The sequence below is a fragment of the Halichoerus grypus genome, chromosome 2, assembly GCF_964656455.1.
Source record: "Halichoerus grypus chromosome 2, mHalGry1.hap1.1, whole genome shotgun sequence".
NCBI lineage: Eukaryota > Metazoa > Chordata > Mammalia > Carnivora > Phocidae > Halichoerus > Halichoerus grypus.
The window spans coordinates 201,792,026-201,818,733 of record NC_135713.1 but is presented as its reverse complement, the minus strand read 5'-3'; the positions used below and the strand labels follow the sequence as shown (position 1 = coordinate 201,818,733).

Sequence of the window (26,708 nt, the reverse complement as noted above, 5' to 3'; positions counted from 1 at the left end):
CTGGGGAAAGAAGCGGGTATGAGTCAGGAAACCCAGCTGCTTGACATCGGGGCACATTTTTGGTATCACCAGGAACTGTGTTTCTCATCCTCTGCCTGTGAAATGTGCTGTTCTCTGAAAGGTCTTTCAGCCTCTAGTCTTTTCTTCTTCCCATCCCTGTTACCCTCTGCTTCTAGATTCTTCCCTACCTCCTCCTTGGAGCAGGCCATTCCCCCATGCCAAACTTCCAGTATTTCCTGACTGATAAAGTTCTTGAGGGTTTTGCCCACAAGGAAGTAAGTTTTGCGGTGGGTAGAAAGTGTGAGATGTTTCCAAACTCTTAAGTAGCTTATGTTCTCAATGGGTGACAAATACACATGACTTATTTTTTAAAAAGGTCTGAGATTTTATATAATAAAGGGCTCCCATGCTGCATGGAGCATAGAGTCTGTGTTGATGTGGATTTGCAGGTGAATTAGGGTAGACTCAGGAAGCACGCCATCCAAACCCTCAGTACTATGGTTTGTCCAATTTCCGGGGAGTTGGCCAAACACTCTGGTTAATTTCTGCCTCTCGGCGTTTGCTTAAACTGGTCTCCCCATCATGATTGTGTTTTCCTCTCCTCCCTGTCTACCCACATCGCTCTCTGTCCTATAAGGATCCGGCCCTCACCAACGCCTCCACTCTCCCAGCCCTTAACGACCTCTGCTCTAGGACTTCGGCATCATCGGCGTGGCACCATTTTCCAGCTGGTAGTAACCACCACCCGGACCGATGAGGGTTCGGAGATGGGAAAGCCTCTAAGAGAATAGGATGAATTAGCACTTATGGGGAGGAGATCATCTGTGGGTGAGCTCCTCCCCAAACCCCCTGCCAGGCTTGTCACCTCAAGCCCCATGGGCCCCCTGGGGCGGCTGCTGCACTTCTTCTTTGATTAATCTTGTGCTCGGGGGTTTTCCTGAGGTCGTGTTCGGGAAGTCTTGCCTAGGAGTGTGTACTGTAACAATGAAGAGTCTTAAAAAATAGTAGGTCACCCCTCATTTATTTGACAAATATTTATTAAGTATCTTCTCTGTTCACCAGAGGGATAGCACGCATTCATTATAATTCCCTTTAGAGTTGAAAAGCCTAATTGGTGTATGTGTTAGAACAGCAGTGGACAAGGGCTGGGAGCTGCTCACATAGTTAACTGTTTTGCATCGATATATTTACATTGTTCTCCTGGTTTCTGGAAGCCAGGAACTGTGTGTTTCATTTATTCTTTACCCCCCGCAGCCGTGATTCCCAGCTTGGGGTTCCTGAGCTTGAAGGAGCTACCTAGTATCGTGTTTATCAATTATTAATATTTCCAAAAGCCAAACGAGGCAAAGGCAAATTAAAATCTAATTTCTTTGCTTTGGGCTGGAATGATAACCTCTCAGCTCTGTAGCTCTGGTATCTCATGTCGATCTGAAGCTCTGATCAGTAGTTACATCAGTGTGTCTTTAATGAATTTTAAAATGGGGAAAATAACTCTGGCTTAACATCATTTGGTTGACGAAATTCTTTTAAACTGTTTTGGGGGGGATGGGGTTGGATAAATAATAACAGGTAGCTTCTAGTCAGCACAGAGATAGTTACACACTGGATAATCAATGCTTGTTAAAGTGAACACAAAGTAGATTTTGGTACGAACATGGACCAGAGAGTGCTTTCCCCACCATGGCTATAGAAGGTTCTGGAAGAACTCAGAACAGCCTTCTCAACCCCAGGTGGAGGCACCTCAGGGGACGACATTCTGAAGTCCGACTGCCATGTGACCTCCTGACAGCAGTTGGGTATGTGTCAGGGGTCCTGCATGAAGCGCCTCTTTTTGTACTTCCGTGGAGCTGGAGGGAGGAGAACGGGAGCATCAGTTGCCCCATACTTGTGGGTACTTGCCTGGGAATACCTAGGGAGCATTTGGGATGGCCAGAGGAACGGGGCCTCTGGTGGGCAGTGGGAGCTCACCCGTCTGTGGGCGCCTCAGGGCTCAGATGTTCTGAGCCGTGGCCCCGCCAACCATCTGTCTGTGAAACTGGAAGGCAAGAGTGTGACAGGCCCGCCTGGTAGTGACAGGCGGTCCCCAGGGGCTCCAGGAGGCGCCTGTGCATGTGGGAGGGAGGGAGGGAGGGAGGGGCCTTCCTTGGGCCTTCGGTTCTCATCACTCAGAGACTACCTCATTCTGCAGCTGACCTGGTGAAGAGCTAATGAGGTGAAGACAATTCTTGGAAATGACTGATTAAAATAAATCGTGGAAAATTTCCAGGGAACCTGGCTTTCCAAAGAGCTGGGTGTTTTAAACATCCAGGTGGCTTGGGATGCAAGCACAGAGTCTATTTTATGGACTGATAGATAGTCTTCTGCTGAGAATTCGTAGAACCTGGCTGGGGTTTCTCTACTGGCTTTCGGTGTCATGGTTTAAGCTCAGTGAGCCTTGTTTCCTGTATTCGCTTTCTTTTATACCTTATTAAAATATTTTTAAATTATAAAAGGAACATAGCATTACAGAAAGGGGGAAAAGCTCTACATTCTCATCACCCAGTGCCCCAACTAATTTGTATGAATTCCCTACTAGTCTTCTGTTACTTGTGTATTTTTTTTACTAGTGTGATAACAAAGTGGCATATTTTTGTCTATTGCTTTTATCGCAAAATATGACATAAATATTTCCTATGTTGCCATGATAGTTACCGTTTTTACTAACCGCATGAAAGTCCACAGCATTTATGTTCTATAATTTATTTTTTTGTTGAGCATTAGGATGACCAATATCTTTTCCTGTCTGTAATTTTAAATAGTTTTATTAAGGAAGTTCCTGAGAAATCATACTGATGAGCCAACCCCATTAACAGGAGCAGAAGGCACCGGGTAATTTGTGAGCCTCCATCATTCCGTTTAATTAGGCACATGATTTATTCGAGTGCCTTTTATGTGGAAGGGCTTTCTGTCTGTATTATTCTTGCAGATCCCCGTTGACGGTTCCTGAATGTGCGGCAAGATTATAAAGCTTTGCCAATTATGCCCACTGGAGGTAAAAGACCAGTGTGAATCCGTGTAAAGTTTCAATTACATCATATTTTTTAAAAAAAATTTAACTAGTTCTTTTTAAAAAAGATTTATTTATTTATTTGAGAGAAACACAGAGAGAGAGCAGGAGGAGGGGCAGAGGGAGAGGGAGACAGAGAAATCCTCAAGCAGACTCCCCGCTGAGCACAGAGCCTGGGGGCAGGACTGGATCCCAGGACCCCGAGATCGTGTCCTGAGGCCAAATCAAGAGCCGAGGCTTAACCGACTGAGCCACCCAGGCGCCTTTCAATTACGTAGTATTTTTATTTATTTTTTATTTTTTTAAAGATTTTATTTATTCATTTGACAGAGAGAGACACAGCGAGAGAGGGAACACAAGCAGGGGGAGTGGGAGAGGGAGAAGCAGGCTTCCCGCCGAGCAGGGAGCCTGATGTGGGGCTCGATCCCAGGACCCTGGGATCATGACCTGAGCCGAAGGCAGACGCTTAACGACTGAGCCACCCAGGTGCCCACATAGTATTTTTATACAATTTTAGAACTCTTACTATGAAAATAACTACAGTATTCCACACTCTTGCTTTGGGGATGTGTTAAGACACAGAATGGGAATGTCAGTTGTTTGCAGTATGCCCGGAAAGGACCTGAAATATTTTTATTAGCTTTGGTATCCTGACCCGTGTCCCTGTAGTTTTGCTTACAATAATCATTTTCATGGTTGAGCTGCAAGGCTGTGACTCTGATCCGACAGCCTAGGATGATTAAGGACTCACAGATGTGTGACATGTGGGGGAGATGGGGCCAAGGGGAGGCCTGGGGTCCGCCCCCCGATTCTGGCACAAACCACCTGCCAGCCCAGGGTTTGCGCCGCCATCCGGGAAGGAAGAGGCGTGGACCAGAAGCTCTTGGAGATGCTTCCCAGCGCGAAATTTCATGGTATAAGCCACGGTGACCTTCTGCCCTGTGTTAGTTTGCTGGAACTGTCTTTATAAAGCACCACAGACTGAGTGGCTTCGACAACAGAAATTTGTCATCTCAGTTCTGGAGGCTGGGAGTCTGAAATCAAGGTTTGGGCAGGGTCGGCTCCTTCTGAGAGTCCCGAGGGAAGGATCTGTCCAGGCCTCTCTCCTCAGCTTGCAGGTGGCTGTCTTGTCCCTGTGGCTCTTCATGTCATCTTTCCTCTATATGTGTCCCTGTGTCTGGAGATTTCCTTTTTATAAGGACACCAGTCATATTGGGTTAGGGCCCATCCTATCATGATCTCACCTTGACTTGATCACCTCTGTAAAGACCCCATCTCCAAATATGGTCCTATTCTGAGGGACTGGGGGTTAGGGCTCCAACATGTGAATTTCAGTGGGGGGTGGGGTGGGGTGGGGTGGGGGACCGGACACAGTCCAACCGGTAAGGAGCCCAAGGGTGGAAGCTGAACTAGGAAGCCTGGTGGCCTCCTGTCGGGTTGAGAAAGTCCTTTTTAGCACAAAGAGATGGCTTCCTCCCTCCTCTTTTCCTCTGTCCCTCCCTCCTTCCCCCTCTCATCTCTCTCCTTCTTCCCCCTCCTCTCCCTCTCTCCCCCTCTTCCTTCCTTACTTCCTTCCTTCTTTCCTTCCTTCTTTCCGTCCTTCCTTCCTACCTCTTTCTTTCTTTTCTTTCTTAAATTAGGACACAAAAGAACTCCTCAGATACACTTGGGTAAAACCTTGCTCCCAGTCTGTGGTCTGGCACTGTTTTGCTTTGGCAATTCAATCAGGGAATCCATACTCAACATAGGAGGAGCCTCAGAGGTCACCTGGTCCAGCCCTTACATTTTTCAGTTTTAGAGAGGGAAAGAAACGGGCCCAAGATTGCCCCCTGAGTTATTGGCCAAAAAGAACAATAAAAAATAAAAAAAATGTGGAGCTCAAACAGCAGTACCCTGATTCCTTAGAAGGAGCCTGCATGCTTCCTCCCTGATTGCTTCTGTCACTGCTGTCGCCCTGGCAGGTCCCTGAGGCCAAGGGCACACCTGGCTTAAGTGACAAATGCCTCCGTTCATGCTCACCTGGCCGCTGTCATGCACAGGCCCACAGACCCAAAGGAGGGCTTTCCTGAACGAGAGCTCAGGTGTCTGAGGAAACTCTCTGGCTAGGAGGTATTTTACTGTTTTTATTCACCTGCCACAGACATATTTTGGGAAAGATGTGAAGGGATGTGTTTAAGGATGAATTAGGTTTCCTACAGTGACTTTTGGGGGGGATGGTTGGGGGCTGCGAGGGGGAGGTGTGGGCATGGAAGAGACAGGAATCTTGGCCCAGCCGGCAGAAAGGCTGGCGGGAAAATAGGACATGGGTTCATTTAGGGATGGATCATTCGGGAAAATGGAGAGCCCAGTCAGATGTCTGGGGATCCGGCACCCGACTGCCTACTCAGCCCTCTGATGGTGGCAGAGGGATGGGGAGGGTGTGGTCGTTGTGCATTTTGCTCAGGGCAACTCCTGGTGCCTGGGGGCTTCCCCACCAGCTTGTGGTAGAAATGATTGGAGTCAGGGTGCCTTGGTCTCCTGGCGGCCATAGCAAAATACCCTAGACTGGGGGCCTGAAACAATAGAAATGGATTCCCTCATGGTTCTGGAGGCCAAAAAGTCAGAAAGTGAGAAGCAGGCAGGGCCGTGCTCTCTGAAGGCTCTGGGGGAATCCTCCCTTGCCCCGTCTAGCTGGTGGTGCCTCCCGGCCCTCCTTGGCTGAGGCCCTGTTACTCTGGTCTCTGTGTCTGTCTCCACATGGCTTTCTCGTCCCTGTGTCCTGGTCCTCTCCCCTCTGTCTCTTGTAAGTACACGTGTCACTGGATTTAGCACCACCCACTTAATCCAGGATGACAGCCCCTCCAGGTCTTTACATCAGCAAAGACCCTTTTCCCCAATAACGTCCCATGCACAGGCACCGGGGTTAGGATCTGAATGTATCTTTTGGGGGGTGACCATTCAGGGCCCTACATGAGGCTTCTCAGATGACCCCACACCGCACCCACACGTCTCCAGTCCTGGCCTTGTTCCCACCCAGCTCAGTCCAATGGGACCTGGAGAGACTCGGGGAGTCTGCTCCTCCCTTTGACTGTGGATGGTTAAGGGACCACCTCCCCGCCTTCTTCCCTTCTGCACATGAGGCAGGCTCCCTCCCCACCAGCCCATCTTCTGTGGCTCCTGCTTTGCTGGTGCCATTCCCTGGGGGGTTTGACAGCGGGAGACCACCGTCCTCACTGGAAAGGTTCATCCACCCCTATCATCAGCCCTCCTTGAACCTCTGCTGATGAGATGACTTTTGTTTCTGCTCCCTCTTGGAGAGAGGAATAAACTTTCTAGCATTCCTGCCTCCTTCCCCATTCCCTGGGGCCTCTTAGGATCTTTGCAGGCCCCTAAAGAACTCCTGCATTTTTAAAAAAAGATTTATTTATTTATGAGAGAGAGAGAGAGAGCACGAGTGGGAGGTGCAGAGGGAGAGAGAGAGAGAGAGAGAATCTCAAGCAGACTCCCTGCTGAGCGCGGAGCCCGATGTGGGGCTCGATCTCACCACTCTGAGATCAGGACCTGGTCCAAAAACAAGAGTCGTGGGCTTAACCAACTGTGCCACCCAGGTGCCCCAAGAAGTCCTGCATTTTGAGATCTCACCCCATATTGCACCAAGCATATTAAAATGTTCCCACATTCCATATTAAGTATGTTCTTCCCCCTAAAATGATCAGGAAGATTTCTATAATTTTGCCTTTGAAATCATTTGGCTCTAAGCTTATTTAATTTATGATTGGCTGTGGTTTCTTGGCCATTATTGTGCATACTTAAGAATTCTCCTGAAGTGAGAAAAGCTAAGCCTCAGATTGTGTTTTGAATGTAATTAAATTTTTCTGAACACCAAAGTCAACAATTAACGAAGGTTTATAGACATTTAGTTAACCACTTATTAATTTAAATTTCCAGTTTTTTTCTTATTGAACCAAAAATCCAGTATTTTTTACAACTCTTAACCATGTCATAGGCCCCTGGAAAACTTGGGGACCCCAAATATTGGTCCACTAGTTTCTGATTGCTGAGATGGGTCTGCTTTTCCCGTTGCTGTGTCCTTCCTTCCCACAAGAATGAAATTTCTCCTTCCCAAAGCCCAGGCTTCCCAGCAGGGTGTCTACCCCTCTTTCCAGTCTCCTGGGACTGCCTCTGTCCCCTCCTCAGGCTGGCTTACACCAGCACCTTTGGCTCTCACCTCTGCTTTCCCTCCATCCTGAACATCCTGGTTCCGAAATCTCTCTGTGGACCTTTTTTTTTTTTTTTGCTGAATAACCAACCCTGGCCCAATTTCCTCGTTTTGACACTGTGGCCTTCCTCCGTCTGGACCTGCCACCCCAGCACCTGTGACAGGGCCAGCTTCACGGGTGTGAGACCTGCACAGGTGTGAGGGGTTCCTCGATCGGAAAGGCTCTGCACTTGGCTTAATGCCCTGCTGTCACCATCTTGAGATTTCCTAATAATTTTATCTCTGAACTTGGGTTTTGTAAGCAAAGTCCAGGTGGGACACTGGAATCCTCGGTGAGCAGAGGAGAGATGCAGAAGAAAAGAAGGGCTTTATTAATTAGTACTTTTTTTCTTTTAAAGATTTATTTATTTTAGAGAGAGGGAGAGAGAGCAGGGGGAGGGGCAGAGGGTGAGAGAGAGAATCTCAAGCGGACTTCATGCTGAGTGTGGAGCCCAACACGGGGCTCGATCTCAGGACCCTGAGATCATGACCTGAGCCGAAATCAAGAGTCAGACGCCCAACCGACTGAGCCACCCAGGTGCCCCAATTAGTACTTTTGAGGGCACTTTTTTCCTGCCTTTTGAATAAGTGGCCTCCCGTTTTCATTTTGTGCCAGGTCCCACAAATTATATAGTCTGTCCTGCCTAGTCATGATGGTGGGCAGGGGCCGAGTGTGGGTCCTGGTGGTTCCTGGTGCCACAAGAGAAAGGTAGCCGTGAAACTAGATGCTTCCATGCAGACGGGAGTGTGTTAGTTTCTGAAACAAAGTACCGTAAACCTAGTTGCTTAAAACACCACAAAGGTATCATCCTACAATTCCGGAGGTCAGAAGTGCTAAAATCAAGGTGTTGGCAGGACTGTGCTCCTTCTGGAGGCTCTAGGGGAGAATCTATTTCCTTGCCTTTCCGGCTTCTAGATGCCCATGGCATCCCTTGCTCTGACCTCTGCTCACGTCCTCATGCCTCCTTCCTCTTTTCCCTGATGGGGACCCCTGTGATGACACTGGGCCCACCCAGATAACCCAGGATAATCTCCCCACCTCAAGATCCTTCACTCAGTCACAGCTGCAAAGACCCTTTCTCCGTGGGAGGTCTCTATTCACAGGTTTCAGGGATGAGGACATGGACATCTTCATGGGGGTCACTGTTCTGCCTACCAGAGGAAGCTATTTGCTTTCCAGCTGAAATCTCTAAGTATGCACCCAGGGCATGTCAGGTTTTGTGGGTTCTGAAGTGTATGCAATTTTAAGGGTCTTCTCTAGGGAAAAAAAATAGAAATGTTGGTATCAAAATGAATATTACTTTAGTATGAGGAAGAAATCACAAGATCTTAGATTGAGGTCCTTTTCTTCTGAGGCCTCTGGGAAGTTATCAGCAATGACATGGGCCCCGGTCTCCTCCCTGCCTAGAACACTCTCCACTCCCAGCAACCTAGGTGCTTAGTTGACCTGGGGGTAGCAGGGACCCACAGAGTGCCTGGCACCGAGGCTCCTGAAATAGCCATCTTGTGAAGGCAGGCAGGAAGGAAGGAAGGAGAGAGGGCCAAGGGATAATCTTTCAGGCTGTCATGATGGGTGCTGGGCTGGGTGTTGGGGGCTTCGCTCCAGTCACTGTCTCAGGATAGGGAGGCTGAGGCTGGGAGGGGTTGGGGAATTTGTCCAAGGAAACTCATGTGCCAAGCTGGGATTCCTCCTAGGCTGTCAGATTCCAAAGCCTGTCCTTAGCAGCTATAGGACCTTGTAAGAGATACCAAGATCTCAGACAAGGGAGGGAGGGCAGAGCGGGAGGGTGGAGGGGGGAGGGGGGAGGGGGGAGGGGAGGGAGGGACTGGGAGAGAAAGAAAGACCCAGGATCGGGGGCCTCCACCCCCACCTCCACCCCACCCCCAGGCTCCAGTGGCTTACCCAGATCAAGCAAGCCACAGTGATTCCTCTGGAAAGGGCCACCATCCCACTGCCCTGGGGTTCCTTTGCTGACTGTCAAGATCAGTTAGTTTTATGGGCTTTGGACACTTGAGAGGCAGCCCTCATTGCCTGCCTAACACCCTGCCCCCCCTTTCATTAGTGCCTGCTCTGGCCTATTCTTGCACACCCCCTCCCTCCTCCCCTGTACCATTTATGGAGGCTGCAGGGCACCTTTGCTCTTTGGGGAGAGACTCGGGAAGGACAGGGGTGGCTGGAGGTAAGAGCCAGTGTACTGAGCTTTAAGGAAACAACATTCTCTTCTGTCCCCACTGTGAGCACTTCTTACCATGGGGGTGTGTGAGAAACACAGGCAGTTTGGATGTTTGGCTTAGTGGTGTGTGTGTGTGTGTGTGTGTGTGCAGGGTTCATTGAGGGAAAGGAGGGAAAGGTGGGGTTTGTCCCTTGGGAGTTGGCCCCCCAGCCTGAGGCCCACCCAGGGCTCTGCTGACTAGGTTGTTCAGTCTGTGAACCCTGTGTGTCCCATGCAGGAAGAGTACCATCTCTGGAGTCAGCTGGGCTCAGATTCCCTCACTACCCTGTCAACCTGGGCTCACTACAGAGCTTTCTTGAACCTCAGTCTCCTTATCTGTAAAATGGAGCATCTCAGCCCATTCGGGCTGCTATAACAAAATACCACAAGACTCATGGGGTGGCTCGTACACAACAGAAATGTGTCATGTCACAGTTTTGGAAGTTGGAAGTCCCAGATCAGGGTGTCAGCGTGGTGGGCTGAGGGGCTTCTTCTGGGTCACAGACTTCTCATGTGTCCTCACACGGCAGAAGGCAGAGGGAGCTCTGCGGGGTCTCCTTGGTAGGACACCAATCCTACGCAGGAGGGCTCCACCCATGAAATGCATATGTTGCAGTCCAGACCCCCCAGTGTGAGTACATTTGGAGATAGAGCTTTTTGGAGGTCATTAAGCTTAAATGAAGCCATAAGGGTGGGAGTCCTCATGCGATCGGATTGGTGGCCTTATAAGAAAGAATAGGAAGGGAGAGAGATCTCTCTTTCTCCGCATGAGAACAGTGAAAAGCCAGCTGTCTGCAAGCCGGAAAGACAGCTCTTACCAAGGACCAAATCTGCACCTTGATCTTGGACTGATCCTGGACTTCCTGCTTCCGGAACGTGAGAACATAAATCTCTGCCGTGTAAGCCCCCTTGGTCTGTGGTCAGACAGCTGAGTCTGGCTCTCTCTTTGGTCTGAGAATCTCCTGAGGGCAGAGAGCACCCTGCAGTCTCCATGCCATCTTCTTTCCCGACACTCCACGCACGCAGGGCCATCATCAGCACGGATGGCCGCCTTTTCCTGGACAGAAGCCAGCTCCTATTGGATCCCCTGCTCTGTGGCCGCTGTGATGATGAACAGTTTTTCTGAGCAGGTTACCCTCTGGTAGGTTCATGAGATACAGTATGGACCACCCGGTTAAATTAGGATTTCTGGTAAACGACAAATATGAAGTATGTGTTGAGCCTGAGTATGTCCCAAATATTGCCCAGGACACACTGATAGAACAACACCCTCTGTTGTTTATCTGAAATTCAAATTTAACAGGGCATCCTGTTTGCATTTTTGCCTAAGCCTAGAAGTTCCACCCTCTGGTCTTTTTATAGAAGGCCTGGAGAGCATAGCTCTTGACCTGCAGCAGTGGTTCTCAGAGAGGGGTCCCAGGACCAGAGCATTAGCAAATCCTAGTTCAGAACAGAAAATCTCTGTCTCCACCCAGACTTCCAGAGCCAGAACCTCTGCGAGGGCCTGCATTCTGTGTTTTTGACATTCCTCCTGGGAATTCTGATGGGAGCTATAGTTTGAGGGCCATTGACCCCAGAAGGATGCTAACAGTAGGAGGTTCCCGCCGCCCGCCCCCCCCCCCCCCCCCCCCCCCCCGCCAATCTTCCCCTCCCTCCCCCCAACACATCCTGCTCTGCTGCTCACTCAGGGCCTCGGACTCAGCTGCTAAGTGTAGTGACATAAATGATGTCAGGGACGTTACAAGGTGCTCTTTGCGGGATTTCTGTGGCTTCATAGGAGACTGTGGAGTCTTAGGCATGCAGAATGTTCTCCGCTTGGCCTCGGGGCTCTGTTCTACCCGCCCCATCTGTTCCCTAGCCTGCAGAGGGCTGTGAACCAGAGAATTTATTCTTCGGGCGGGATCTGCCAGTCGCAGCCGGGCGGGGAGGGGCCTGGTGGCTGGAGGGACACGTGTGCCGGGAGGGAAGCAGGAAGTGACTTCGGGAGTGGAGCCGGCCGAGCCAGCGGCAGCGGGGCTGATGGAAGTGGAGTGGGGGCTTGAGAGGGCACCGTAGTGAGTCAGCTTTTTCTCCCTTCAGCGCCTTGGTTGGGCTGGAGGCCCGGGGTCTGGGGCCAGCAGGAGAGCGTGGGACTTGGAAGGGCGAAATGGAGTTTGGAAGGGGGCGCCCCCAGGGGTAGAGGAGGGGGTCGGAGGAGAAGCAGGGCGGCTGTGGCAGGTGGCCGAGGAGGGCAAGGCCGCCCGGAGCCCCCTCTGCCTCTGGCCAGGGTCAGATGGAGGGTGTTGACCTGCCTTCCTTTAACAGTGGCTCACCAAATCCTCTTTGTTCAGTGCGTCCCCGTGGGCATGTGGGGGCCCCCCGGGGCCCCGGGAGCAGAGGTGGCTACAATTCCAGCCCTTCTGCGTCCCCTCCCGCTCATTCTGGGGGTCAGCACGGCCTCTCGAACTTGACTGGGAATCTGGCGACCATGCAGCAGGCCTGAGCTTGTGCATTGCTAACCCCTCCCTGGGTCCGTGGTCCGCGGACCGCACTTTGAGCAGCGAGGTATTAGAGAACTTTTCCTACAGTCCCATCGGCCCAAACCCGAGTCCCGTTGCTGGATTCTCCTCGTGGAGTCGGGCCGTGTATATGTGCAGTTTTATTAGGTGCTTTTCCCACCTCTGCAACATCACCAACATCTTGAGGCTCTTGGAAGCAGGGCAACAGGTTTGCGAGGAGAGAAAAGCAAGAAATCCTCTGTCAGGGTCCCCTCCTCCGCGGTCGTAGCAGAATGTGGACACAGGTTGGGTGGTGTTGGCATCTTTAAAGTTGGGGAGGGCAGGGAATAATCCTCACTCTTGCAAATTAATCAAGGTTTATGTGTTAACATCCGGCTCACAAGGAAGTCTGAGCCCCATCGTGGAAGCTGATTTTGAGGGACTATGACTGGCGCTCCTGTCCTCCAGGTGCAACTGGTCGACCTATTGGAGAAAACGTTTCCTTCTCTTGAGATTCCGCGTCAGCCTGGCCAGTCCCTCCCTCGTAGGGCAGGAGAACTCACTTTCAAAGCTCTGGGTCTCTGTCGTAGACTAGTGCTTTGCACTGCAACGCGTGTGAGAATCCCTCACGGAACTTGAAAAAAATGCAGATTCTGATTCAGCCTGAGAGCCTGCATTTCCCAAGGTGGGACCAGCTCAGATCACCCTTCCAGGAGTGAGGATTTAAAATAGCAAATGGAAGAAACTTCTCCTGGGGGCACTGGGCTGGCATTATCAGTGGTAAATACTGTGATTCTTGGGATGGAAAGGATGTGCATGGCCTCGCTGTCCCTTTTCCTTATGTCTAGGGTGCTCAGGTAAATGGAGACAGGCTAGGATAGTGCTTTCCCTCCCACTAGCCCCCAGGAACACCCAGAGCTCTCTTGTTGGCTGGCCCATAAACCCCACGTTGACTTTGGCCTGTTGGCAAATGGAAATGGCTTCCTCTTTTCTGTTTTCTTAGCTGTTGAAAGGCACATTCAATACTGAAAAAAAAAAAAGGTTGTTTTTCTTTTTTGACCTGTCTCAGATGATAAGTACTAAGAGGATGATAGCTATAGGCCTTTGTAAATGCTGTTTCAGATTTTATCCACAGATTTTATCAGCTAGAAATAGAAGGGTGGTGTCATGATCCAGATGTCTTGGTTTACAAACAAACACGAACCACTCATTTTAGGGTGACACTTAACAAGATGAAGTATGTAGATAGGCGGGTTTTTTAAAAAAATACAGTGTTTTTTCTTTATTTGGTACAGTCACCGTCCTGAGTTTTATTCAGACACAGTCCGAATCCATAGATGCTGTTTCTCCTAGAGGCGTCCTGGCTTCGGAGCTGAGCCTGGGCTCACCTGGGCTCACCTGGGTTTGCAGAGACTCACAGCCTTACCACGTTGGAATCCTAGCTGTGCTGCCGAGCCCCTCGGCATAAGGGCCCCGTCCACCCTCTGCCACAGTTTTCTTATAGGGTTAACAGAGTCAGCGTCTCTAGCTCTTGAGCTGCAAGCCCAGGGCTGCTGGTTGCTCACAGAGTGTTGGGACGTGGCAGGTCTGAGCCCACTGGGTCATGTCCAGCTCTGTGGGTGCTGGAAGACCAGTGGGCAGCTGAATGAGCCCTTTGAGATGAGGCTCTGAGCCCTGATGTTTGTGTACACAGGGCTTTTCAACAAATGGGTTTCTCTGCCCTGTAACTTTCCACAGCAAGAGTCTGATTCCCTGTCATTTCAGAGCTAGAATTTCAAATGTGCTAAAGCCCAGAGGAGGTTCTCTGAGCAAAACCAAGAGGAAATGGTACTTCCCTTTCACTCCTTGGTGGGCAGTGGTAGAAGTTCATTTCAGCAGTGGTGTGCTCAGTTGACAGGGAAATGCCACTTAGAGCTCCATCTCCTTGTCCTTGCTGAGTGTCCTATCAAGGTAAGCTGGCTCTTTTCGATACAACAGGTATTTTTCAGATGCCAGGAAGCCCGATTTTACTGGGGTGCCAAGTGTGAGAAGGCACCGTCCCTGTTCTTCAGCTAACGATATCAAAGATGAAGGAGGCAAGCCTGCACAAAGAAGCACCGCAGATGGGCACTGGGATGGGAGTGGAGGGGGCTCTGGAAAGCATGGAGTCCACGCTGGCATCAGGTGGGCAGCAGAATCTGCCCTGGGTCGGCTGGCGGCAGAGAAGGAAGGACGAAGGCATTCTAGGAGGGAACCGGATGAAGAGTGACTTGGAGCTGGGACCATCTGGGACTTGTTGAGGGTGTCATCAATGACTCAGCTGAGCCAGAGTACAGGGCCCACACAGGGGGTAGCGGTTGAAGAGTCGACGGGTTAGTTGGACGGCAGTTGGGGCGCATGCCCTTGGCAAGTCACAGGGGGGCTGCCACAGGAGCCTCCGTGGGGAGCCATTGAAGGTTTGGTCAGGACTTAGGAGGGAGAGGTTCAAGGGAGAATCTGAGTTAGTCACCTGTATTCGGAGGAGAGAGAACAAATGATGGACAAGGGCAGATAAGAGTAGGCAGAATGTGCTGGAAGGCTGTAATCAGATCCTCCTGTGCTCTCTTCCTCCCGGCTAAATAATCCACATTCTGTGAGCTTCTTCTCTTTGGAACTCTGTCCCAATGTCCTAACCTCTTCGGTGGGCTCCCCTGGCATCTCCCTAGGTAGCCTCAGGTCTGTCATTTCAGGGTTGGATGATTTCTGACACGTGGTGGGCCTGGATGGAGAGGCTCGGCCTGACTCCGTGGAGGGATGGCGTGGCCGAAAGGTGCATCGCACCGACCCAGATTACAGGCCAGCCCAGGTGGAGGGTGTTAGGACACCTTAGCGCATGTGGGCGTCCCTGAAAGGGACTGCGGGTGGCTGACCCTCTCCTGCTCTTCTGCACACAGCCGTATCCAGCATGCTCCAAGGCCAAAGCTCTGTGCTCCAGGCGCTGCTGGGGACTTTATTCACATGGGGGCTGACGGCAGCCGGGGCAGCTCTCGTGTTCGTATTCTCTAGTGGACAGGTGAGTTGCTTTGCTTCGGTTCTGAGGTTTGGGGGCGGGGTGGCGGGGACTTTTAGCAAGCTGGAAAACCACAACCTTGGCCGGGTTGCAGACTCCTTCTTTCATGCCACTGGCCACACCTCCAGGTTGTAGGGGATGTTTGTTCTCTGTCCTGTTTTCTTCTCCTGCTCTCCCTACCAGGCCAGGAGGGCAGGTGTCTGCAGCTACTCCCCTCCCGGTGTGAAGGGAGTAGGAAGGATTATTAAGTTATTAAGCCTCCTTTAGCCCCTGCGTGGTTTCTAGCTTCTGGCTAGTCTCCTTCAGGCCTGGTGCAGATGCTCAGTTTGGTTGTTTAGCTGGCCTGGCTGGGGTGATGGCAGACCCTGGGGGGGAAGGAAGGGTATCTGTTCTCATTTATCCCATCTTTTCATTCCCTCCCCGGCCCGCTTTGGGATGAATACACACAGACTCATCTCCCCATGCCCCTGCTGACTCCCTTCCCACCCCTCACCCCTGCACATCCTCTACCCTTCCCCCCAGCACCCTCACTCACCCTTGTGCCTGCATGCCTCACCCCCACATACCCCATGGGCCCCTATATCCTGTCTCCCCACATTCTTCCTCCCCCATACTCTACACACGCCTACATACCCCACACATACTCCTATACCCCCATCCCTCCACATGCACACCCCAACCCTCCATATGTCCCCCACCCCGTACATCCCATATACCCTCACGTAGCCCACACACATACCTCACAGCCCCCGCACTCCCCACTCATCCCCCACAATACACGCCACATACCCCACCCCACTCCTCCACAACCCCCACCCCCCTCACCTGCCTGAGATTCCTTTCCTTTCTCCAGCCCTTGACCCCCTCAGGCCATAGGCCTAGAGCGATGGATCCATCTGTGCCTTGAGGAATACAAAGTCCCTGCATCGTTCAGCAGGCAGCCTTAGAAATTGGTAGCAGTGATAAGCGAGTAAGGGATTTAAGATCCATTTAAACATGCTGTGAGCCGGATCTGGAAACGAAAACACAGTCTAGGAAGTTGGCAAGCCAGATGCTCTTGTGTTGGAGACCAGTAAGACAGGTATTTGATGTCACGTAAGATCCGACGTTCCCCCACCCCTCCGTGGGAGGTTTGGAGCCTACCAGAAACACAGAACTCAAGACACACAGCCTGGATCCCTGCTTGCTGTTGAGAGGTAGTGAAAACTTTCGAAAGCCGGTCCCTGAATGAGAAACACGGAGGAGGCAGAGGAGAGGGCCACCAGGTCACCGAACCTTCTTCCTCCTTCACGACAGCCTAGCCATGCCATCTTTGTGCCCTTCTTGGGCAGAGAGGCCCATGGTTTTATCTTCCCCAGTTATTTTGCAATGAGGCGAGGCCTGAGCCGCACTGGGCTGGGCTGCCTGTGGAGGGCTGGGGAAAAGGCAGCACCGTGGTGGGTGGGGCCCCGGAGCCCCATGTGGCCCTGGCCAATGCTGTGGGGGCTCTTCGGGAGGGAAGAGGTGCCTTCCCTTCTTCACGGAGGTGCCCCCATCCCCTTTGGAGCCTCAGAGCCCCTAATTTGTCTCGTGTTAGTGTAACCACCGAGATCAGCAGGAGAAATTGCTGAAAACTTCTGTGTGCAAGGCATATTCCCCAAGACCACCACCACGTTTGGTGATTCACTAGAAGGATCCATGCCACTCAGCTTATAGTTGTACTCACGGCTAAGGTTTAACATTGGAAGGATCAGCAGGAGAAAGAGACAGGCGGAGTCTGGGGAAGTCTGGGCACAGGCTTCTGATGCTCCCTCCCTCCTGTGAGGGCCACCCTCTGAGTTCTCCTTCCCCCAGAAACAAAAATACAGTAACACATGTGTGATGTGTCCACCCAGGGCACCCTTGAGAGCCTCAGCCTCTGACTATTCTACCTGGGGCTGGTCACGAAGGCGCTCTAGGCTGCTGAAATTTGAGACTTGAGGGAAGAAAGCAGGTGTCCCCTACCTGTCACCCTGTTTGGAAAACAGTGTAGGCACAGTGACCCACCCTTACCAGCGAATGGAGGGAGCGGTTCAAGTCCCAAGTCCCCAGGAGCCAGCCAAGGACCAGCCTTGCAAGCAGGACCTTGCAAAGGGAGCAGGCTGGGGCGGGGGGGGGGGGGGGGGGGGGGGGGGGGGGGCGGCGCCTACGTTAACCCTTTCTGCACAGGAAGTGGGCGTGAGGAGCAGGAAGAGGCTTGCTCTTGGGAGAAAGGTGGCCCAAGACAGGAGCCCCCAGAGATGTGCTCTGGCGCCCTGAGCTGACCTCCGTTTTCATTTGGCTAAGGGGGGCGCTGCAACAAGGATCCCTTGGGGTGGTAGACACGCAGACTCTGCTCTCCACCGCTGCTCTCCGAAGTGGCTTCACTCAAAATTTGTTTTCTTGCTTTAAAATATATTTTAATTGTAGGAAGCTTGTAAAGAATGGAAAAGCTTAAAGATATAAAAAGTTTCTTTTTAAATTTATTTTTATTTATTTACTTTTTATTAGTTTCTGGGGTAGAATTTAGTGTTCCTCAGTGGCATAGAACTCCCAGAGCTCATTCCATCACGTGCCCTCCTTAATGCCCATCCCCCAGTTACCCCATCCCCCCCTGAACTCCCCTCCAGCAGCCCTCAGTTCGTTCCCTATAGTTAAGAGTCTCTTAGGTTTGCCTCCCTCTCAATTTTCATCTTATTTTATTTTTCCATTCCTTCCCGTGTTCATGTTTTGTTTCTTAAATTCCACATATGAGTGAAATCATATAGTATTTGTCTTACCCTGACTTACTTCGCTTAGCATAATACACTCTAGTTCTGTCCACGTTGTTGCAAATGATAAGATTTCATTCTTTTTGATGGATGAGTAGTATTCCATAGTGTATATAACCAAATAACTACACACACACACACACACACACACACACACACACACACCTCGCCCCCCACATCTTCTTTATTTATTCATCTGTCAATGGACATCTGGGCTCTTTCCATAGTTTGGCTATTGTGGATGCTGCTGCTATAAACAATAAACAATAAAAAAAGTGTCTGATCCCACTTCTCAGAAAAAAAACCTGAACCTATTTGTTCAGATTTGTTCGGTTATATTTGAGTATACACAAATTTATGCCTATCTGTTTCTTTACATGATAGGGACCAAATGGTATGTAATGTTTTATAACCAGTTTTCCTCACTTGATATCACAAGCATTCCTCCTACATCCCTAAATGGCTTTTTGATGACTTTGATTATTTCAATCACTTGGGTTACTTAACTGGCTGTGTCATGTTCTGTCCTAAGGATGCATTATAGTTTAGCCGTTCCTCAACTGTTGGACAATTAGGTTATGTCCTTTTTTCTTGATTTTTTTTTTTTTTTAGAAATACCTTTATGATGGACATAAACCTTTGAGCATGTATCTGATTAATCCCTTGAAATAAATGTCTAAAAGTGGAATCAAGGCTTTAGTGACATTTAAAAAAGTACATTTTTTCTCCTTTCAAGATCCAGATGAATGCTGGTAGAATAATGTTACCTGACTTCTTTATTAGATCTGTTTGGTTTGATTAAATTATTTGGTTAGGCCAGCTTTGCTCCTGTCATGGCATGCCTAGAGAAGAATGTCATTTGTGCGGCTGCCTGGAGTCAATCCCTTCCATCTACCCTGTAGCCACTCAGAGGAGGGAGAGGGCTGAGCCAGTGGTCCTAGCTACCCAGCGTCACTGGGAGTCTCAAGGGTTGGGGCCATCAGCAACCCAGCATGCCTGTAACATGTCCATGTGGCTATAAATGATACCCCTAACGTAGACTATGAAGTTAAACAAATGTTTTTAAATTAGAAATATAAAATGCATATAGAAAAGTGCATATTTTACAGCCTGATGATTTTTCATGGCTTCCTATGAAACTAGTACTCAGCTCAAGAACTAGAACAGTACCAGCCCCCCAGCAGCCTTTCAGGCTCCTTTCCAGTCCCTACCCCCTCCCCCTGCCCCCCCGCCCCCCGTACCCCCCCCTCCGTCCCCACCGACCTCCACTGCAAGGGCAGTCCCTCTCCTGGCCTCTGACAGCAGAGATTAGTTTTCTGTGTGTTTCTACATTATATAAATGGAGTAATCATATAGTATGTGCTCTTCTGTGTCTGGCTGATTCCACGCTGTTTATTTTCCAGTTTACCCTGCCTGATTATGGGCTTCATTCATATATATATCGTGTGTGCTCTCATTGCCATGTGGCATTCTGTTGTATGAATACCTCCTAATTGATGTCTCCATTCTACTGTTGGTGGGCATTTGGGTAGCTTCTAGTTTGGCTCTCCCAAGTACTGCTGCTGAGAGCTTTTTTGTGCCTGTGTTTGGTGACTCCCAAGTATGCGTTGCTGTTAGGTGATGATTTCACTGCTCAGGAGCGGCGCTGCTGGGTCCTAGGGGACACCTATGTTCACTGCTAGTGGATGCTGCCAGTTCGTTTTTCCAATGTGGCTGTGCCATTTTGTACCCCCAGCTGCACTGTGGGAGAGTTTTGGTTGGCCCCCCTGGTCCCCATGAACACTTGTCAATTTCCATCTTTTAGGCCAGCTACTTAATTAAGGTTTATAGTTATAATTCACAGGAGAGCCAGGTCGAAGGCAACATATGGGCCAGTGGAAGCCAGGCGTCCCTGAAAAAACACTCTGATGGGCTGTGGGATGGATGGAAGGTTCAAACAATTTTTTTTTCCCTTGGTTCTTGGCCCATGTTATAAAGGCTCTGATCCAGGCCTGCAGACAGGTTGGCAAACTCAGGCCCGGGCCAGTCTTTATTCATGTAGCTCTCTGAGGTCTTATGGTTTCCTTTTATCCCCAGAAACATCCCTTAGAATTTGAAACATCTTGTTTATATTTTCAGAGGCGGATCTTGGATGGAAGTCTTGGCTTTGCTGCAGGGGTAAGTAACGTGTGGTAGGAGCGATGTAAACAGAGATGTGTTTATTCTGACATTTCTCTGCCAAGGGGGTATTTCTAGGCTCTCTCCATGCAACCTAGATGCATCTCTGTGGTCTCCAGGTCCCTTCTTATCTCTGCCCCTACTTATTGGCCAGCTTATTGAATGCCCCTGCCTCTGAGACCAGAAGGGAGGCTTGCTTGTTGGGCAGCTATCTCAGCACTTGTGAAATAAGGTGGTATTTAGGAAGGGCCTCAGGTTCTCCTTGGTGCTAATTAAATATTCTTTCTTTCACCTTCCCCTGAAAAATCCTTTTGTTACTGACATCTCCAAACATGTAGAAAAAAAAATGGACAGAATCCCCTGTAGCCATCATTCAGCAAGCATTACTGATTTGCTAATCGCATTTCTTCTGACTTCCCCCAACCTTCTTTTTTTTTTTTTAAAGATTTTATTTATTTGACAGAGAGAGACATAGCCAGAGAGGGAACACAAGCAGGGGGAGTGGGAGAGGGAGAAGCAGGCTTCCCGCTCAGCAGGGAGCCCGATGCGGGACTCGATCCCAGGACCCTGGGATCATGACCTGAGCCGAAGGCAGACGCTTAATGACTGAGCCACCCAGGTGCCCCTTCCCCCAACCTTCTTGAGAGGTTGGAATATTTCGTAAAAGCAAATCCAAGACATCATGTAATTTTACCTGTAAATTCAATCCACATCTCTAACTGAATGACTTTACTTTTTTTTTTTTAACAACATAATCCTCTTATCACACTTACCCAAATTAGCAATTCCTTACTGTAACCTAACACCCAGTCCACGTTCATAATGATTCCCACCATTTTTTTTTCAAAGGGGTCATCGAAAATTGTTTTGTTAGAATCGGCATCCGAACAAGATTTTCACATTGAATTTTTGTTACATCTTTTCAGGGTCTTTTATTCTTGAACAATCTCATTTTTTTTTTTTTTCCACTGTAGTAATTTGTTGGAGAAACTGGGTCATTTATACCCATAGAGTATTCCATGTTGTGAATTTAGCTATTTGGCTAATGGCTTTCTGGGGGGGACGGGGGCTGTCTCCCTTGTTCCCCAGGCCCCCCTGATCTCCTGTGCGCTGGGCATTAGACCCTGGGGTTTGGTGACTTCAGAGCCTGTTTTCCAGGCATGAATGTGCCCTGGTGATGCCGCGTGTTCCGAGTGTGTCCGTCCCACCAGAAGTCATGTAACATGTGGTTTTCTCTTTTGGTTAATCAGGATGTGGTTCCTTTGTCCTGTTTGTACAGTCCTATGATCTGGGGTCTCCCAGAGGTCACCTAAGTCAGCAGCCATCAGACTGGGGTCCGTGGACCTTCCAGAGCACACAGAGGTCTTCCGGGTGGCGCACAGGGGAACGGATAGTGTTCACAAAATCCATTTCCAGGTCCTCGGCATCCGCAGGCTCTCTTTCTTAAAACCGCTCTGCCTGAGGATGCTCTGGCAGCCGGTTCCCCTTGCCCGCATTCCCTTACACGTGTGCTCTCCCCCGCTTTCCAAAAGAAAGACACGCTCTTCCCTTATTACCTTGTCTCTGGGTGGCAAAATCTCCACGTGTAAGGGGGACCCTTGGGATGTTGTGCTGATGTGGAGAAAGTGAGTCCTCTCATCACTGATCACTGGGCACAGATCCTGCAGCGGTGCAGATGCTGTCTGGTCCTTTGACTGTGGATCGGATCCAATTGTTAGCACAGAGATCCTTAAAAGTAGTTTTCCCTGATGGACCACTCTGAGATTTGGGGCCTGTAATTTGGATAAAATTCAGAGAACAAAAGGACAGTATTGTAACAAAGTATCTATTTTTTCCCCATCCTCTTCTTTATGTGAACACATTTTCTTTTTGCTTACATTTAAAAAAGAAAAAGAAGAAAGAAAAGAAAAATAGAAATAAAATTGCTTCCCAGCTGTCCCTGATTCTAGCGATGACCACTTAATATTTGTCCATGGATATCTGAATGAATTGAAAAAACAAGGAAAAGGGCACATCCATGGAAATATGCATTTCCAAGAATATTTTGCTTTTTAATGCTTAATAATTATAAAACTGTGTTATATTTTTGTGGTTAGAGATCTATTCCCTACCACTTATAGTTGTAATGGGAACTCAATCCAGGAAATTGTTACTGAAGCAGTTAGAGCCCTAGGCTTACATGGATTTTCCTAAAAATTAAATTATATTGCAAAGAAGTAGGGTAAAGAAATCAATAATAGACTTTCTAGCATAAAATATAAGTTGCTTTAGGAGAAATTCTGTGGGGAAATGGAATTGAAACATAAGTCTAGGAGAAAAAGGAATGATGTAAGTTTTTGGACTTTTGAAGAAGGGCTTGCTTGTGCTTATTTGTGTGTTTAGAAAATAGCCTGTGAACAGAAGAGTACGTAACACATGAACATACAGTGTAGTTTATATAGATTTTTCAGTGGATAATGGTGGGAATCAAATCCCTCTGCCATTTAGATCCCAGCGGATACATTTAATTGACTGATGAAACAGTTTTATTTAAAGAAATCACTATAGGCCAGAAATTACATCTTTCGCAACTCTTTAAACTCAAGATGAAAATATTTTAAATGTCAATTTTAAAAGAAGTGAGGAGGTACCTAGTCTTTAAAAATTCTTACAAGGGTTACATAGATACAGAGTTTGAAGAACTCTGTTCTGTGCTGTCTTTCTGCTTTTGACTAGGCATTTGTGTCTCCTGTTCTAGTTTGTTCTTTTTTTATTGTTTTTTTAAGATTTTATTTATTTATTTGAGATAGAGCGAGAGAAAGAGAGAGAGAAAGTGAGAGCACAAGCAGGGGGAGCGGCAGGCAGAGGGAGAAGCAGACTCCCCACTGAGCAGGGAGCCCAATGCGGGACTTGATCCCAGGATTCCACGATCATGACCTGAGCTGAAGGCAGATGCTTAATGACTGACCCACGCAGGTGTCCCTCTAGTTTGTTCTTTTAGGGCAAAAGCCACTGTAAGATTTACATAGCAAAAACCAAAAACCGATGTGAAACAAGAAAGGAAACAAGCAAAAGCAGAGGACAATAGTCTTCAGGACATGTCAGAATGAATTTGGGAGCATGAAACATGAACATTTAAGATGAAATCATCAGGCCAGTGTATTGTGGTCATTTAAGTATGAGGATCTAAAACAAAATAGTTTTACTTCTGATTTTTAATGTAGTTGGTTAAAAAAAGAGATTCTAAAAATTATCTGTGTGTGCGCGCTGCTTCATCTTCTCCTTCTTCTTCTCCTCCTCCTTCTCCTTTTTCTTCTTCTTAGCATTTTCTTTTCTGAAACTGACCTTGAGGTAGTTCCATAAGAGGAACTCCTGGAAGGTCAGCAGATACATGGAGAAAAGTAAAAGCATGATGTGGGAGACAGTTGAGGCTCAAACGCAGGAAATTTCAGTGGCCTTGGTGACTAGTAGTGAGTTCTCATAAATGCTTCCCCAAACTAGGGAAAAGACAGTAGAGCCCCGGGGGCCTGAGCTATAATAACTGCTTGTAGTAATCATGGAATAATTTATAGTGAATATGGCCATTTTGCTGGCTAGGATGGTAGTTCTCAACTGAGGGATGCTTTTCCCCCCCGGGAGACATTTGGCATGTTTGGTTGTCAAAACTGATATCTAGTGGCTAAGGGCCAGGGATGCGCACCTAAACACCTTCCGGTGCCCAGGATGGCCCCCACCACAAAGAAGTTTCCAGACTGACATGTCGGTGGTGCCATGCCAAGAAATCCAGGTCTAGAGCATTTTGATGTGTCCTCTCTAGTCACAGAGTGGAATGTGTAAAAAGACAGATGTATTTAAAGTTAGAAGAAGGAGAAGGAGGAGAAAATCATCCTGCCTCTCCCCCTTGCTTCCTAGAGGTCGCCACTGTTAGCCCTGAGCAGATCCTTAGAGAACTTTTATCATGCACATACAAAGTATCCGGATAAACATGCCACAGAGCTTGGTATCCTTCAACACAGCTTTTGTATTTATTCTTCACAGCTCTGAGACGCTTTGAATAAATATCTTGGAAAGGGAAAACTAGCAGGGCACCTGGCTGGCTCAGTCGGTGAAGCATCTGCCTTCAGCTCGGGTCATGATCTCAGGGTCCTGGGATCAAGCCCTGCATTGGGCTCCCTGCTAAGCTGGGGGTCTGCTTCTCCCTCTCCCTCTGCCTCTGTCCCCCCACTTGTGTGCGTGCTCTCTCTCTCTCAATTAAATAAATAAAATCTTAAAAGAAAAAACGAAAAGGGAAAACTAGCCATCAGCCAGTTGACTGGGGTCCCACTGTACCCAGCACAGATGTAACACGTTTTCATGGGCAGCTGTGTGTATGTTTATGTGTGTGCGCTGCTGCTGCTTCTCCTTCTCCTTCTTCTCCTTCTCCTCCTCCTTCTCCTTCTTCTTCTTCTTAGCATTTTCTTTTCTGAAATACGTATCTGGTATAATGCTGCAGTAACACATCTCTATGATATATAATTGTGCACTGAGAAAGGAGATTCCTAAGACTAAGGACATGTCATTTTAAATGTGCTTAGCGGGATATTTCACAGGTGGTTTTTTCTCATTAGCAGGGCCTTGGAAGCATTAATCACTTCTCCTTAAATGACTCCTCTTAGAATCCATTTGCCTTTTCTTCTTTTCCTCCTGACTCCTTAAATCACTCTTTAAGTCTTTAATAATCATTATCTTGTTCTTCTCAGTACCCATGTCTGCCCTTGATTCTTGCCTGAGGTGTGAACTTCATGGGGAGAAATGTTACCATTAAAAAAAAAAAAAAGGCGGAAAGTGAAACCTAGGATATTACAACATTAAAGCAGGAAAAGATTTTAGATGGTTATAATAGCTAATATTTATCACGCCTTTTTTTTTACAAGGTGCTCTGCTGAGCACTTCACATAGACCATCTAATTGAATTTTTGTAGTGCTCTATGAGGTGTACAGCAGGTACTGTTATTTACCACTTTACAGAGGAGGAATTAGGCATAGTGAGTGTAAATAAATCATTCTGGATCCCAAGATGAGCAGAGTCAGGATTTGAACACACAGTCTGACTCTAGGGCTTCCGCTCTTAAACCACAGTGCCTCCCAGCTGAGGTCTGGTCCAGTTGCCTCTATTTACAGGCAGGAAACAAATCCAGAGAGAGTAAATGACTTACCCAGAATCGAAAATTACTAGATAGGGGTGGAGCTGGGACCGAACTCAGACGAGAAGTCAGGGGCTGCCAGCATTTAGCTGTGTGACCTTGGGCAAGCTCCTTGGTCTTCCTGAACCTCAGTTGACTGCTGAGAGCTGACACTGGGTTCATGAACGGCTTCTTGGTTCTGCACCGTTAAAGGGGCAGGTTCCAGCGCTCGTTAGCATGTGTCCTTTGCTCGTAAGGCGACTGTGAAGCGTTGCGGTTAGTTTTGGTTCATCTACTCAACCTATTCAGTGGCAAATTTAAACATGCAATTGATTATCTTTTTATCTGAGTGAGAAAGAAGTCATTGTCCCGAAAGATAAACGTTTAGATGAATTTGAAGAGGCCAGAACATCCAGGGTCACCATTTTAATTTTCTTTGCCCAGGTTCTGATGTCTCTTTTTGGTGACACTTACATTAACTAGGAATCTCTGAATCAATATACATTTTCTCTCGAGGAAGAAGCACTTGCGTGGAATAAATAGGACCAGGAACCTGCAGAAGAGAGAGACAGCCTACCAATCAAGCAGCTTACTTGTAGGCACGAAGAGGCAATTTCATATCTATTATTTAATCCCATAGGGAGCCGGGTTCTTATGAAAGACATGATTTTCTTAAGGAGATTTTGGCTGAGTCTGTTTTTGTGCAGCACATGGTGAATAATATTTTCTCCAAATAACTGGCTCCCTGTTGGAAGTTAATGACGCTCTCCAGTGGTGGCCTTGGAGTCTGGAGGGATGCAGGTGACTAGCTGTTCTCCATTTCCGTGGAGAAATGGATGCGCAGAATGGACTCAATTTGTAGCATGAGGGATTCAGGGAGGAGGTTTCAGGTAATCCACTGGAAAGGTTTATTGTAGAGTAAATAGTAGAGAGAGAAGAGCCGGGTGTGGGGAGCAGCCATTGGATGGGGTCTTCAGAAATCCTAGCTTTCAGGCTCCTGGCCCCACAGATCCCGGACTGTGTGTAGTAACTGCTTGATACCTTTTCTCCGTCTTCCTGCCTGAGAGGTAGAGAGGCCTGATATGTCCTAATGGAGATTTTTCAATGTGAGGTCTTTTGGGCGACACTGAAACGGGCTGGGCCACAGCCAGTGTAACACAGGACGGCGTGAGAGGAGCATGCAGACAGGCCCTGATGGGGCTCCTACCAGGAGCATTGCTGTCTGTTTCTCTGAGCCATGATTTTCCTCTTTATGAGGCTGAGAAGAATGGAAGATCCCAGGATGACCCCTTGGGGATGTTGACCATGCTTGCACCTAGAGCAGACCCTGTCCCAGCATCATGTTGATTGGACAGACCACCTGGGAAGCATCAAGGCAGTTGTCCAGAGCAGAGCTCCTCTCTTAAATTTGCTTTTTCAAGCTTTGGGGAACTGAGGAGCCCCAGGGCCTCCTCGATCCTGTTCTCTGCAGGTTGTCTTGTTTTGCACTGAGATGCAATGACCGGGGAGGTGATGCTAGTCTGTTTTAGGATGAAGACCGCCCTTGAGGTTGGTTCTCAGCCAAGAAGTGAGGAGGAATACCAGGTTGGCTTGATGGGGCTGGGAGCTACCTGCCCCTGGGGTCTCATTTGACCAGCTACA

At 48.7% G+C, this 26,708-nt stretch overlaps 1 protein-coding gene across 5 annotated transcripts in view; it reads left to right on the top strand.

Annotated features, from left to right (window-relative positions):
- Nucleotides 1-11,259: 11,259 nt before the first annotated feature.
- SLC39A11 (solute carrier family 39 member 11) overlaps nt 11,260-26,708 on the top strand; it is a 319,753-nt gene continuing 304,304 nt past the window's right edge. For 2 of the 5 annotated variants that reach the window (XM_036083779.2, XM_036083776.2), the window contains exons 1-3: nt 11,260-11,550; nt 14,886-15,004; nt 19,888-19,926. In XM_036083779.2, coding sequence (XP_035939672.1) covers nt 14,897-15,004; nt 19,888-19,926 — 147 coding nt within the window. In that variant the 5' untranslated portion in view covers nt 11,260-11,550; nt 14,886-14,896. The remainder of the gene's footprint in view (nt 11,551-14,885; nt 15,005-19,887; nt 19,927-26,708) is intronic. The other 3 variants (XM_036083775.2, XM_036083773.2, XM_036083770.2) reach the window with 3 other exon arrangements.